The sequence below is a fragment of the Peromyscus leucopus genome, chromosome 15, assembly GCF_004664715.2.
Source record: "Peromyscus leucopus breed LL Stock chromosome 15, UCI_PerLeu_2.1, whole genome shotgun sequence".
NCBI lineage: Eukaryota > Metazoa > Chordata > Mammalia > Rodentia > Cricetidae > Peromyscus > Peromyscus leucopus.
Window position 1 is genome coordinate 13,295,800 of NC_051076.1, and position 14,322 is coordinate 13,310,121.

Sequence of the window (14,322 nt, forward strand, 5' to 3'; positions counted from 1 at the left end):
CTGAATATGGTTACTTTCAATGTGGCCAAACAGAATGTTTCATATTTTATTGAAACTTTTTGACTCAGTATTTAAGTTCTGTGATGTCTGAAAATAAAGGCATTCTGGGAAACTTCCAGCTGATGATGTTGTATAAGTTGTGGATAATGAAGAGATGTAACTTTGCAGGGGAGTGGTAGAGTCGTGTGCCCACACGAGGTGAAGGAGCCAGTGCATTCTGCCCACTAGCAAACATCAAGTTTCTAAGGCAGCAGGATTTTGGAACGTACTGCAAAGAACATCACCAAACTATTATTCAAGAGGAAGAAATCTCTTTGTCTTACATGTATGAATGTCAAGGAAATAACATGAAAGCTGAAAATTTATTTCACTAATATACATAAGTTCACAATAATGAACAGACACGGAAAATAACGGTATATACAGAATTTACTACTTACAATACATTGACAGTAGATAAGTAATAGAGCATCTTGTAAGGAATCCAAAACTGGATTGACCTTCCAAGGATGGCTAATCTACTAAGCAGAATCTAGCTGCCTAGCAAACCCATCCCTGCGAGGTGAGAGAGCCTTCACTGTTGCTATAGTGTACTGTAAGAATACTTGTTTCTTCAGGAAATGGACCACAGCAACTTCTAAGTGAATGCTGTAATCGATGTAAGCTTATTGTTACTAAGTCTTAGTTTTCCATGATTTTAAATCACAAGTAATCATATTTTAAAAAGCTATGTAAATGCAGCAGGCTTCACACTGACCTTAGATGGACTTTTCTAACAAGGTACAGCTCTTTTCTGTCTCTCTGCCAAAGTGGGAAGCATGGGAAGCCTGGTGCTGTGTACTGCTGTGTCTACGTTTATCCCGGCCTCCTCTTCTACATCTACCACAACCTGGATAGAGAAGTTAGGGTTATCTGACACTTTCATTAACAAGATAAAAATATGGAATTGTAAGAAGAGATGGGGGCGTCTAGGGAAACACTACTGGCTAAGGGCATGTGTCATGCCCTTGGTGCAGGGATACCAGCCCCATAGTAGAACCGAATTCCTTTATTTGTGGCACTTTGTTGTTAGAGAATGGATACATAAATGTTAAATTTTTCTTTATCAGATTTATTTTAAAAGCCCTTAGTAAAGTAGTAGAACATTTTACTGCTTTTGTTAAACAAACTCAGGATTTCGTTTTTAAATTCTCTATATATTACTATTTGGATGACAAATCTAACTTAGAGCCTTAACAATTTGTGTTCTGGTTCTCTTAAGTGACTTATGAGAGTAAATTTAGCCAGTTTTATTCTCAAAAATACTAGCCATCCCCCTCCCAAAACAAGTAATGGAATTAGAGTAAAAAGGCCGTCATGGTTAGTGGTGCCGCTCCTCTTCCAGAGCACTGCAGGGCACGGGAGAACGGACCTCCTAGGACCTCGTAAAGGGTGGGGTTTCTGTCACTCAAGCTTTGCTTAAAGAGACTGCAGCCCGTGGCCAGCTGCTCCTCAGCCACCCGAGTGACACCTGAAGCATTTCTCTTTGAAGGTGTGAAATCTGACAGTTAACAGCATTAGTTTTAGCCAGGCACAATCTTACTTAGATCTAACTTTTTTTTTAAGGGAAAAGAATTCACATTTGTGTGTGCTCAGGTTCAGACTTCTACTGGGTGTCCCTGAAGAACGTTCTCAACCTTCACAATGGTGGAGTTGGCTTCTTCCCACTATTAGAATGATCACTGTGAACCGTGGTCATGGCAGACACCAATAATTGCACTGTATGGCTACATTCCAGAGATAGTTAAACCGCAGTTAGTACTTGCCCATCTGCAGAGCCAAAGTGCTGTTGCCAGGTTGGGTAGGTGGGTTTGCCTCCCACTCTGGTTAGCACTTGGTCTGCTCTAGGCACTACAGGCTACAGAACTGGTCGCAGTTTATCCTCTCCACCCAGCTGTGAGGTAGGTTTGCTAAGGCTGTCACAGCACAAAGTGTGTTCTCTGTCCTGCTCCTAGGACAGGCAACATGACCAAGTCCCAGAAACAGACATTTTAGAACACTTGGAAGAAAAATAAAGTTGGACTTTAAATATTTTAGAATCTTTGCTTTTTTCTTTTTTTACATAAGTCTTACAAGATAAATACATTTTTTACAATTACCTGATGTGGACACAATTTTGGAACTTGACAAAATAAAGAATAAATCTTAGTTTACATTATCATTGATTCTGCTGCATTGTTCACATCTCTGATTCCCAATTCTGGCAAGTAGAGCAGGCTCGGGGTCCTTCTCCAGGTCCCTTCTGGTGATCTCAAAGCCATGTCTCCTCTGATGGCAGCAGCAGCAGCACCCAGAGCTCCCTGCCAGGTGGCATCCTGGTGCAGGGCCAAGCTAAGGACATCTCTGCATGTTCTAAAGGGATGTGGGCTGTATCTCTAGCGTGCTGATGGAAGCTATATGAACACACTTAATCCCCACTGGAGACATTTGGATAGGAACTAGAATACTACAGTAAGAATGAAATCTGCAAATTATAACCAGTTACAATACCAAAGTTTAACAATAAAGCTGCTTATTTGAATGAAAAAATAACAGTAAAGTATCTGTATTAATTATAGCACAGTTAATGTATTTTATCTTCAGTCTCAACTGAAGAAGTGGAATTTAGCCAGGATTGCACTTTTTAAAAGTAATATATTTATTTATTATACAAAAAAAAAAAAAAAAAAAAAACCTCCCAAAAGTTCCAGGTCTTGCTGTGTAGAATGCCATGCAGTGATTCGTGTGGTCACAGGGTCTTAGACACTGTCATAGCGTAGCCATGGCTTCCACAGCTTCGATGAGGTGCAGAGCCAGGCTGTACTGGCCGTGCTTCTCTGGCAGGAGCTCTATCACTTTATGCACCAGCTTAGCTGTTGTTGCAATTGGCACATCAGTGTTTTGAAGATCCTGGGGGTTCTGCGAATGGGACACAAGAGCCCTTTAGTTTCACACACTCAAACAGTGATTGTTACTGCCTTCCTTCAGCGTTATTATGGAAGTTCTCCCAATCAAAACATTTCTTTGGAATGAAACAAATTTCTTGCTGTGAACTCACGAGGAAAGGTCACCCATGGACCTGCTCATGCCGCCCTGCACTCACCATCGCCTTCAGCCAGGTGCAGAGTGTGGGTGGGAGGCTGGCCAGCAGCTCCATGCCTTCTTTTGTCTGGGTGTGGAAAAGGGCATGAGCCAGCCTTTGCCCTGTCAACACGAGCAGCTGAGATGCCAGCACTTCTTTGTCATGAACTTGCAGAATGGCCTGAGGATGAACATGGAGAAACAATACAGCAAGAGTTACTCAAACTGTTCCCTGAAGGCTGCCAGTGAGGAGAGTCTACTTCTGCTCTCTACATGACCACAGTATGCACAAAGGAAGAGTGAAATCCAACTTAGAATTTAAACCCAAATCTTTGTTCATCAGCTAGTTTGGTTACCTAAGTACTACAGTAACCTCAGGCTTGGAGAGTAGCCAACTTCCTCTCAATCACTCCTTGCTGGTGAGTGGATGCCTACCCACCCCTTACTCATGGCTGGCGAGCCTTGCACCTTGCCAAGCTGGTCCCATCTAAGGACTTCTGTACTCTTGGTTCTTCCATCTGAATCTACTTACTGTTCCCTCTCCCTCAGAGGTCAGTTCAGCTATCACTTTCTTCCACCCACTGAGGCTCCCATTTATCCTGTGGCTCTACTCACTTTCGTCTCTTGGTACAGAACTATCCATGTTTTCCTGCTCCTCCAGTTCCACAAGGAGCCCTCTTATGTTTTACTGTTCTACATCTGTATGAACCTGGCACCAGGCACAACTCTGGCTCCGGCTTTCTACTCTTTTGTTGTTTTTTTTTCTGAGATTGGGTCTTATGCAGCCCAAGGTGGCTTATGTAGATGAGGATGACCTTAAAATTCTTATCCTCCTGCATCCACATCCCAAATGTATGCACCACTATATCCGACCGTTTACTGCTTCCTCCAGCTGTCTGTTTCATAGCGAGAGCCCCAAGAATGACATCACCGGTCATTCTTACCTCCTCTCCTAAGAGGTCAGCTCCATAGTTGTACAGCTCTCCTACATAATGCCTTCGAATGACATCTTCGCTCACTTGAAGGTGTTGAGCTAAATCCACAGCCAGAACTGGCCAGTTGTCTTTCCAATGAGTGGTCACTGCCTCTTCGGCGGGATCTTTGTCCTTGGTGACAGAATGCTGAGCCTGGACAGCTGCACTGACAACTTTCAGTAAGAACTTGAAGACAGGAAGGCACAGCACTGTCTTGTCAGTACTTTTCATTGAAGAGTAACCCAGTGCTTGCTGTAGAAGCTGGTAGCCCGAGTTCAGTCCCAAGAGTTCATGGGAAAGTGGAAGAACGGACTACACAAAGGTGTTCTTCCCATAGTGCTATGGAATACACAAGGCCACCCCCATACACACAATAACATTAAAGTGCCTCAAGTCAACTTTGTATCAACCAGAGAGACACCATTACAATTATTTTTAATTTTTATTTATTTATTTGGTTTTTTGAGATTGGGTTTTTCTGTCCTGGAACTCACTCTGTAGACCAGGTTGACCTTGAATTCAGCATACCTCGCTCCCAAGTGCTGGGATTAAAGGCATGTGCTGCCACCGCTGCCACCACCACCACCTGGCCTTTTAATTTTTAAGTTAAATCAATGTGGAGGAGTCAGTTCTCTCTGCCATGAGGGTCCTGGAGGTCCAGCTAAGGTCACTAAGGGCTTTTACCTGCTAGACCATCCCACTGCTTTAAAGTTGTTTTGATACCAATAAAGGAATATATACTTGAATAACTTGAAGTAGTCAGCTTTTAAAAAGACAGTTATATTTCTACTTTGTTATTTCCTCCTAAGAAACAAGAACAAAATCCAGTTGCTAGCTTACCTGTTGTCTTATAGAAATAAAATTTGGATCCATTTCCCCACTCGGTAATAATTGAATTGAAGTTAAGTCTTTGAAAAATGCATTCTTTCCCTAAAGAGAAAGATTGAAAAAACGAGAACAAAAAACCCTGATGAGTATGGATTATTAAGGGAGCATAAGGAAAGATTTTTAAAACCAATCACTTTACTATGAGTAATTCATGGTTGGTTTTTATTTTCCCCTTAAACAGAAAGATCTTAGCATTCTGTTCATTAACTTGGTAACCATTGCTAGTATCAAGCCCAAGCAATTCCTCCTCCCCGGAATGTGGGCTGCTGACAGGCAGAAAATACGATGCATCAGACAGGTGACAGCAAGTCATGCTCCAGACTGGGCTCCAAAGAACTGTGGCTTCTGCCTTGGGTGCTCTTGTTCACTCCCCCTGAGAGGGCCCAGTGGCCAAGTGAGCCACCCTCTAGACACAGCTACATGGAGTAGATCATACTCCCCAGTGTAGCTGAGGCCTCCATGAAGCAACCCCACCACAGTCCCACAAGACCCGCTATGCCAAAGGCAGCTAGGTAAGGAAGTCAGGTTCCTGGCCCATAAGGTCTGAGGAAATAAACCAGGTGTGGTGACCCATGCCTGTAATCCCCAGGGAGCTAGGGGGTTGAGTTCAAGGGTACGTAACTGACACTACGAACTACCAAGGCCGTGGTTCTAGTTCAGTGACAGAGCAACTGCTAGCATGTGCCAGGCTAAGCTCTAGAGTGTCAAGTGGTGGCTGCTGGCAACCACCCAGTCTCTGGGGTAACTTTGGTTAAGCAGCCGCAGGTAACTGAACAATCAGCATGTATCTGACTCATCATGTGTTTAAGAGACCAGACGTGGTTAAGGAGTCACACAGGGCAGGCTGGGTAGATGGCTCAGTGGATAAGAACACTCACTGACCAAGCATGAATACTTGAATTTAAGCCCTCAGCACTTACATGAAAAGCCGGAATGGCTGAGTGTGCCGCAACCCCATACTGGAGAGTGGAGGTGGTGTACACAGATCAGTGAGCTTCCTGGCCAGCCCGCCCTAGAGGAAACATGGAGCTTTGGCCGTGAGACTCCCTGTCTCAGTCAGTAAGGTGAAAAGCTACACATCCTCCTCTGGCCTCCAAACCCCAACACAAAAACCAATCAGACAATAGGGTCAGATTTCCCTCCGCAGGGAATGGAGTGCAGAGCTGAGAGCCCCAGGTCAGCCACTCAACAACCACCCGTGAACAAGCCATCCCAGAAAGTCTCTAAGAAGTGTCTGCATAGTGAATGTCTATGAGTCTAAGTTACACAGAGGGCCAAGAGTTAAAACTATTTACCCACTCGCTGCAGACATAAGTCAGTCTTTGCCCAGGATGCAGGTAGTCCTGGCTAGCAAAGATCCTCAGGCAGTGTCTACCTTCAGAGTGCTGGGAGTAAAGGCATGCACCACCATGTCAAACCTAGTATTTCTTAAGTATCTTTTACAATTCCAAGTAAAAGATACACTAATTCAAAACCAATATTTATTACATATAATGCTGTTTCATTGAGAAAAATTTGCCGTCAGACTCCCCCTAACATTTTTTTTTTTCTGTCAGAAGTTAACTGCTGGGGTAGCAGCAGTCTTTATTTTTCCTTTGTGTCCTCTGCAGGCTAGATCCAGTCTCTAGCACTGTGCTGGACCCTGCCCTAAACAACTGTAATCTAAATATTCAATGTTGTTGATTAAAATTTTCTCTCTTTCACTCTGCTTAGGTGGGATAGAACCCAGGGCACCAGGCATACCAGGCAAGTGCTCTACCACCAAGCTGAAGCCCAGCCCCAAATCTCTCTTAAAATATGTACTACTCCTGCTTATACAGCGTGTCAAACTTCACATGGCTAAGACATTCCGAATAAGCTTTCCATGAGAGTCCCAAGCTTGAGAACAGGTTTGCTGTCAGTCCTATGGGGGGATTCTTGTGAGCCCTCAGAACTGACTATCTCCTAGTCCACACCCGCCCCGGTCCCTGACCGGACGGACCCTTCTCACACAACGGATCTTCTGCACACTGTGGACATGCGCCTTTCCTTGAACATCTTGACTACAAATGCATCCAGCTGAGCTCTTGCTTTGTGCTAGGCAAGGTACACAGACATGGGAACAGCAAAGAGATGTGACAAGTTAGGGGACACAGACAAGCACTTTGAAAAGGGTGCTTAAGTGGTTATCTTAAAACCTAGAAAAAAAACTAGACACCGGCCACACAAACTAGTTGCCTGTGAAGAGAGTGATGGACATGTGACCGAGGGATGGCTGACACAGGAATGGCTGTGGGAAGTCCCTCCTGGCTCCAGAGTTCTATGTGGCACAACTTCCCTAGAATAATAAGAACCAGCCAGGCGGTGGTGGCGCACGCCTTTAGTCCCAGCACTCGGGAGGCAGAGCCAGGCGGATCTCTGTGAGTTCGAGGCCAGCCTGGTCTCCAAAGCGAGTTCCAGGAACGGCGCAAGACTGCACAGAGAAGCCCTGTCTCGAAAAACCAAAAAAAAAAAAAAAAAAAAAAAAAAAAAAAAAAAAAAAAAAAAAAAAAAAAAAAGAACCAATCATGACCCTGAGGGCTGGGAGTGTAAGCGAAGGCTGAATCCTCCATCAATCCTCCATGCCCTGTATGTCCTCTTGGGAGACACCTCTTCGGCTCCTACAGGGACAGGTACCTGAGGGGAAGCCTGTCTTGAGAAAAAGCTGATGTTACACTTTAACCAAAGGCTGAGAAGTGGCTCTCTGTACTTTCCTCACGCACTGAAGCCACATTCTCCAATGCAGTCAGATCTGAGCGGGAAAGCTGAAGTTTTTATTTCCTGTTGGAATCTTCTATCTCGGGACTTACTAACCAGCCTGACGATGCAGTCTTTCCGAAGACCACCACGTTGGTTTTGCGAGGAGCTACAAAATGTGAGGCAGGAACCAATCTGCTCAGGAAGCCAGCTCTCCCAGTGTTGGGCCTCGAGAGCGACGGAGGCAGGACAGTTAGGAAGGGGTCTGCTTACTAGTCAGGAGGGTGGGGACGAGGCACAGCTAGGAAAGCAGCACAGGACAGCAGTGTCCAGTAGGTTGTCTTGGTTCTTGAGATGGTCTTATTTAGCTCAGGACGGCCTAGAATCGACCATGTCGCCCATGCTGGTCATGAACACACAAACTTCCAACTTCCGCTTCCTGAGTGCTGGATTACAGGCACAGGCCACCATGCCTAACTTCAGCCTTCAGTAAGAACAAGTAAGTAGACTGGGCTGAGGCAGGGGGTTTCTAGTGTGTGCTAGTACACAAAGGTTTCACCTCCAGGTTCTAGTGTGTGCTGGTACACAAAGGGTAGCATTACTGTTAATAACTCAAGCCAGGGAACTCAAGGGAAAGCAAACTGAAGTCAGGGCAGGATGGGGTGAGGGTCTCCAGATTCAAAGGATCTCAAACTCCTTAGGACATTCAACTGAAGCACACTCGTCAGACTGTATGAGTAGGTCTGGATGTATCTAGAGAGAATATGCAGGATGAGAAGGACCAAGAGCAGAGGTCAAAACCCCATTGGACATCAAAGGACATCGTGAATAAACTAGAAGAATGGAGCTAGGTAGGAGTAAGGACCTGAACTCCTCTGTGGATCATCCCCCACAAACCACTGAAGAACCTGCACACACACCATTCAGGGAGAACCTCATGTACTGTCAGCCAACTCCACAGCCGCTCGGAAGCCCTCGGGGACTCACCTTGCTATCAAAGAGGGCGAGTGGCTTCACACTCTTCAGAGAGAAGCGCATGGCTGCATACAGGATGGAGCACAGGATGGAGTGATGCTCCACCAGCGGGTAGTGGATAGGCTTCTGCTCGAGCGCCAGTTCCACTATAGATATGGGTCCTTCCACGGACAGCCAGGCATCCTCCGTGTCCAAGACTGGTACCTGCATTTCATCCCTGCTGATGTCAGCCTGTGGAAGTTGAGAATGGAAGGAAGGCTGTGTCAAGAGCTGGAGAATAAAGACTGAAAACTTCCAACATCCCAAACTGCAAACCGAGAAATCACAAAAATATAATTGGGGGGCGGGGGAGGTGATATATCACTTTTTAGGCTAAAGCTAAAACCTACAAATGAATATGTTAGCTAAGCCCATCATAATAATGTCATTTCTTAAGCTCAATGATTTTCAGAATATTTACTATCCACAGAGACACTCAAATGAGGGTGTGTGGGGAGAAGGTGCTATGTGTGTGTATGTAGTCTCACTTCATGGCCCTGGCTGGCCTTCAGTCTCAGTCCTTCTATCCCAGCCTCCCAAGAGGGGATTCCAGGCATGCCCCACTGTGCCCAGATAGCATACGCCTTTTACCTCCAGTGAAGTCTGAAGAAGCTCCAGGCAGGACCCCAGGAAGGATGTCATTGCTGTGTCACTCATCCCCACATCCTGTTCTCAAAAAGGAACATGATGAGGCTGCATCAAAACTTCTGTACTACCAGAGAAACAAGAGACCTCAGCATGTCCACTTGCCTGACTTTCTAAACTGACTACAATCTGATTATTGTATACATAGTTAAGTTTCTGCCAGTGGGTTTGGTAGCATCCATCAATTTGATATTAGCCGTTAGTGTGTGAGCCTAGTGATCAATCTGAATGTTCTGGGGTGAGGATCCAGAGAGACTCTGGATTCTATCTCCAGCACCAAAGGGCAGAGGAGAGACATAAAATGTAGTATTCTCTGTGCACAGTGAAGGCAGATCCTTCAACTTGCTAAAGCATTTGCTAGCCAACTAACCATGGAATATGGTAAGAACACACATGAGGTTCAACGAGGAAAGTTCTAAGGAAACAATATGGGTGCTGGTTCATGGCATCTTGAAGGCACTGAACTGAATTATCTGAACAAAACTAGAATTCCCATTTGATGACCAAATACCAGATTCATACTTTTGGCAATAAATAGTTCCCAATGACCCCTTCTACTGGCCTGTACAAGGAGCTACTGTATAATCTTTTTAAAGCCAACAATCAATTCTTCACACCTTCAAAGTACAAAATTCAGAGTGTGTGCGTGCATACTTGCACACATACGTACTTAACTATAGGCACACAATCACTCTGTAGAACACAACAGAAATCTTCAGTTATGGTGATTTGGGGGAAAAGGTCTAAAAGATTTATGTGTCTCAACACTTCTTGGGATATTTAAGAACATGTCAAAGTTTGGAGGGAAATTGATCAGCAGCCTCGGTGTCGGTGGATCAGAATGTCAACTGAGGTCAGCGGTTACTCAGTCAGGGTAGTCTGCCTGTAGGTGAGGTCAGCTATCTCTACTGTGAGAGACCAGTGCAGAGCAGACCCAGGCAGAGACAGCAATCCTACTCCAGTCCAGAGTCCAAAGCCCAACGACCTTAAGACTTACACATGTTAACCGCCATCTAGACGGGGAAACCGAGTGACCACAGATCACAACCATTTCCTTAATGCAGTACTCTCTGTTTCTACTGTCATCTCAACAGTGAAAATCAAAGTTCACTCATACAGAAAGATATTATGTAGAGTGTAGGTTTAACAATGAGACTCACCCTTCGGCATAACCTATCCTTTGGAGATTTTCCAACCTGAAACAGGCAGAAAATGTTAAAATTTACACTAGAAGGCATTCGAATGGTACAGAAAATAAAAGCAACCAGAATTACAGCTATAAATCCATGCCAGTCATTAACTACTGGCAGGCTACCAACAATAAGAGCAACATTTTTTGTGGTAGAACTAAAAAAAATATATCACAAAAATATCACACAGAGCTCATGAATAATTCTTTTCAAAAACATATTCTTGGGCTGGAGAGATGGCTCAGCAGTTAAGAGCACTGGCTGCTCTTACAGAGCACCTGGGTTCAATTCCCTGCACCAACAGACATGCTAATGTGGAAGAAGGAAAGGCCAGGAGGCCTCAACCACAGACGAAGAACTACAGGCAACTAAGGAATGCTGAGCGTGGGAGAAATAGCTTCCCCAGGAAAGAGCAGGCAGACAGACAGACAGACAGACAGACAGACAGACAGACAGACACACACACACACACACACACACACACACACACACACAAAAGCTAGACCTGGGAAGTACATTTAAGCCAGAAGGAATAAACGACACTATCAATACCACACACCCCAGTGTAAACAATCTTTCTAATATCAAGAAACTAAGGGAATGGCTGGGTGGTGACGCATGCCTTTAATCTCAGCACTCGGGAGGCAGAGGCAGGAGGATCTCTGTGAGCTCGAGACCAGCCTGGTCTACAGAGGGAGATCCAGGACAGGCACCAAAACTATACACAGAGAAACCCTGTAGATGTAACCAACCATCTTATTAAATAAGAAACACAGAACCAATGTAAAAGAGAAAGCCAAGAGATCAGAGCTCAGAGCTAAAATCTCATCCTTCCTCCTGCCGTGGTTCCAGCTTCCCGAAAGAGAGCTATTTCCCTGTGTGTAAGTCGTTTCATAGTCATTCTGCCTTCTCATTGGTTGTAAACCCAAACACGTGACTGCCTCGTCACTGTCTATATGTACAGCCCCCCCAGGTCTTCAAGGCGTATGTCTCCAATGCTGGCTGTATCCCTGAACACACATGGGGTTAAAGGCGTGCGCCATCACCGCCACACTCTGTCTATGGCTCTAATAGCTCTGACTCCCAGGCAACTTTATTTATTAACATACAATCAAAATCACATTTCAGTACAATTAGAATACCACCACAAAACCCTGTCTCAAAAAAAAAAAAAAAAAAGAAGGAAGGAAGGAAGGAAGGAAGAAAGGAAGAAAGGAAGAAAGGAAGAAAGGAAGAAAGGAAGGAAGAAGTTAATTACGGGAACTAAATAAAGAAGTCAGTATGTGACCATTTAAATCACCTCACCTTATCCATCAAGTAGGTAGCAGCAGAAAACCTTTTAACCAAGAACGTGTTCCACATCATCAACGCAATACCTACACAGTAAATGAAAGATGAACAGAGGGTTACAGATGCAACTTCAGCAGACTTGTAACTCTCTTCCCCAAGCTTATGAAACCATGTGGACTCTCTATTTACATGTTGTTTCTTGCATCTTACACAGAATTTTCATTTTTAATGAAAGAATAAGTGAACAGAAGAGTACAGCCATAAACAGTAATTATAAAATTCCTATCACATGCAGCAAGAAAAATATCATCACCACCATCATCATAACATCACAGAGACTCCAGGAAGGCTTAGAATGTTTGTTTGCTTGCTTGGCTGTGCTGGGACTGTGCTGGGGCTGTGCTGGGGGTGGGACACAGGGCCCTGCACATGCTCAGCAAGGCTCTATTACTGATTAGCAGTCCTGGCTCTCAAGCTTTGGTGAAAGTATGAAACAGGCTGAGACAGTGATTTGGGAAAACCTCTTGGGAAATGTCTGTTAACATGATACCTACTGGTCTCCCAGCACATCTCTGAAATTCATCATAAAAGACATGCACAAATTGTTGAGAACAACTTAATTCTTATGTAGAAGTATTAAAATATTAAAAGTATGTCAAGGTAGCCAGATGTGGTGGCTCGTGCCTGTAATGCCAACCTCTGGGAGGAAAAGGCAAGAGGATCAGGAAGGAGTTCAAGGGTGGCCTGGGCAACACGAGACCTTACTGCAAGAGGAAACAAACAAGCACCCACCCCCAAAGATAAAAAGCACTTTAAAACATTAAAAATACTTAAAGAAGAAACTCAGTTAAGCAAACAAGAACAAAACCTGTGCTTTTATTTACATAGCAAAGCAGCTGGCAACCCATAGTAGTCCCCAGGAGGAAGCAGTTACAAGGGGAACTTTGCAAAGAGTAAGATGTTGTTGGAGGATGTAAGCTTAACAATTCATGTCCTGTTACGGCAGGGGCTCCCATGAGTCCACGAGGCCTTAACATCTGCTACTCACCGTTTTGAACATGTGCATTAAGAATGCGCTTCAAGTGTTCTATGGACCTAACCAAAAAGCGTGCTTCCTTAGACAGGAGAGAGAGAGAAGATAAAGGTTACTTCACATCAATGAAAACCTTTTCTTTTTTTTTTCCCCTTTTATTTTATTTTACAATACCATTCAGTTATACATATCAGCCACGGGTTCCCCTGTTCTCCCCCTCCCCCCCTCCCCTTATCCCCAGCCCACCCCCCATTCACACCTCCTCCAGGCAAAGCCTCCCCCGAGGACTGAGATCAACCTGGTAGACTCAGTCCAGGCAGGTCCAGTCCCTTCCTCCCAGACTGAGCCAAGTGTCCCTGCATAAGTCCCAGGTTTCAAACAGCCAACTCATGCAATGAGCACAGGACTCGGTCCCACTGCCTAGTTGCCTCCCAAACAGATCAATCCAATCAACTGTCTCACCTATTCAGAGGGCCTGATCCAGCTGGGGGCCCCTCAGCCTTTGGTTCATAGTTCATGTGGAAAACCTTTTCTTTAAGATTTACTTTTATTTCTGTGTATGTGTCTGTGGCAAGTGAACACTGTGTGTAAGAGGATGCCTCTGAAGGCTAGGGGAGGGCATCAGAGACCCTGAAGCCAGAGTTACAGGCATGTGTGAACATCCAGACTAGGGTGCTGAGAACTGAACTCAGGTTCTCTGACGAAGCAACCTTAACCACAGAGCCCCATCTCTAGCTCCCACTGGAGACTTCTTACTAAATTCCGGCATAAATCTATTTAAGAATTTGGCAAAGGGGCTGGAAAGATGGTTCAGTGGTAAAGAGCACTTGTTGCTCTTGTAGAGGACCCATACGATGGCTTACAATTATCCACAACCCAAGTCACAGGGGATCCAACACCTTCTTCTAATGTCCAAGGGCACTGGGCATACAGGTAGTGCACATACATACACGCAAGCGAAACAGTCACATACACATGGAGGAGGAGGAGGAGGAGGAGGAGGAGGAGGAGGAGGAAGCATCAGCACTACCACCACTGAAGCAGCAGCCCCTGGGGATGGCAGCACACACCTTTAAACCTAGCACTCTGGAGGCAGAGACAGGTGGATCTCTGCGAGTTTGACGCCAGCCTGGTCTACATAGTGAGTTCCAGGACAGCCAGGGCTACACAGTAAGATCCTGTCTCAAAAACAAACAAGCAAGCAAACAAAAAGAAATTGATAGAAGCAGATGGACCATGAATTCCTGACCACGTGGACTACAAAGGGAATTCCAGGCTAAGCGATAGCTAAATCCTGACTCAAACAAACAAACAAGAAGGAGGGGGAGGAGGGGAGAAGAAAAGTAAAACCAAAGAAACTCTGTGAATTAGGTAAATAACTTTTGATAAGATAACTTCAATCATCCCATTATCTAATTAATGATTAAGTCTAGACACACCCCAGATCATGCTGACAGGGAGGTTCAAACTCTCT

The 14,322-nt window shown here is 44.8% G+C and overlaps 1 protein-coding gene across 1 annotated transcript in view; it reads right to left on the minus strand.

The window, feature by feature from the left end:
- Window positions 1-343: 343 nt before the first annotated feature.
- The window catches only part of Rab3gap2 (RAB3 GTPase activating non-catalytic protein subunit 2), a 90,695-nt gene continuing 76,716 nt past the window's right edge, over window positions 344-14,322 (minus strand). Inside the window, 9 exon segments of the mRNA XM_028855762.2 lie at window positions 344-2,937; window positions 3,122-3,280; window positions 4,044-4,259; window positions 4,914-5,003; window positions 8,664-8,882; window positions 9,282-9,356; window positions 10,496-10,531; window positions 11,831-11,901; window positions 12,864-12,930. Coding sequence (XP_028711595.1) covers window positions 2,788-2,937; window positions 3,122-3,280; window positions 4,044-4,259; window positions 4,914-5,003; window positions 8,664-8,882; window positions 9,282-9,356; window positions 10,496-10,531; window positions 11,831-11,901; window positions 12,864-12,930 — 1,083 coding nt within the window. The 3' untranslated portion in view covers window positions 344-2,787.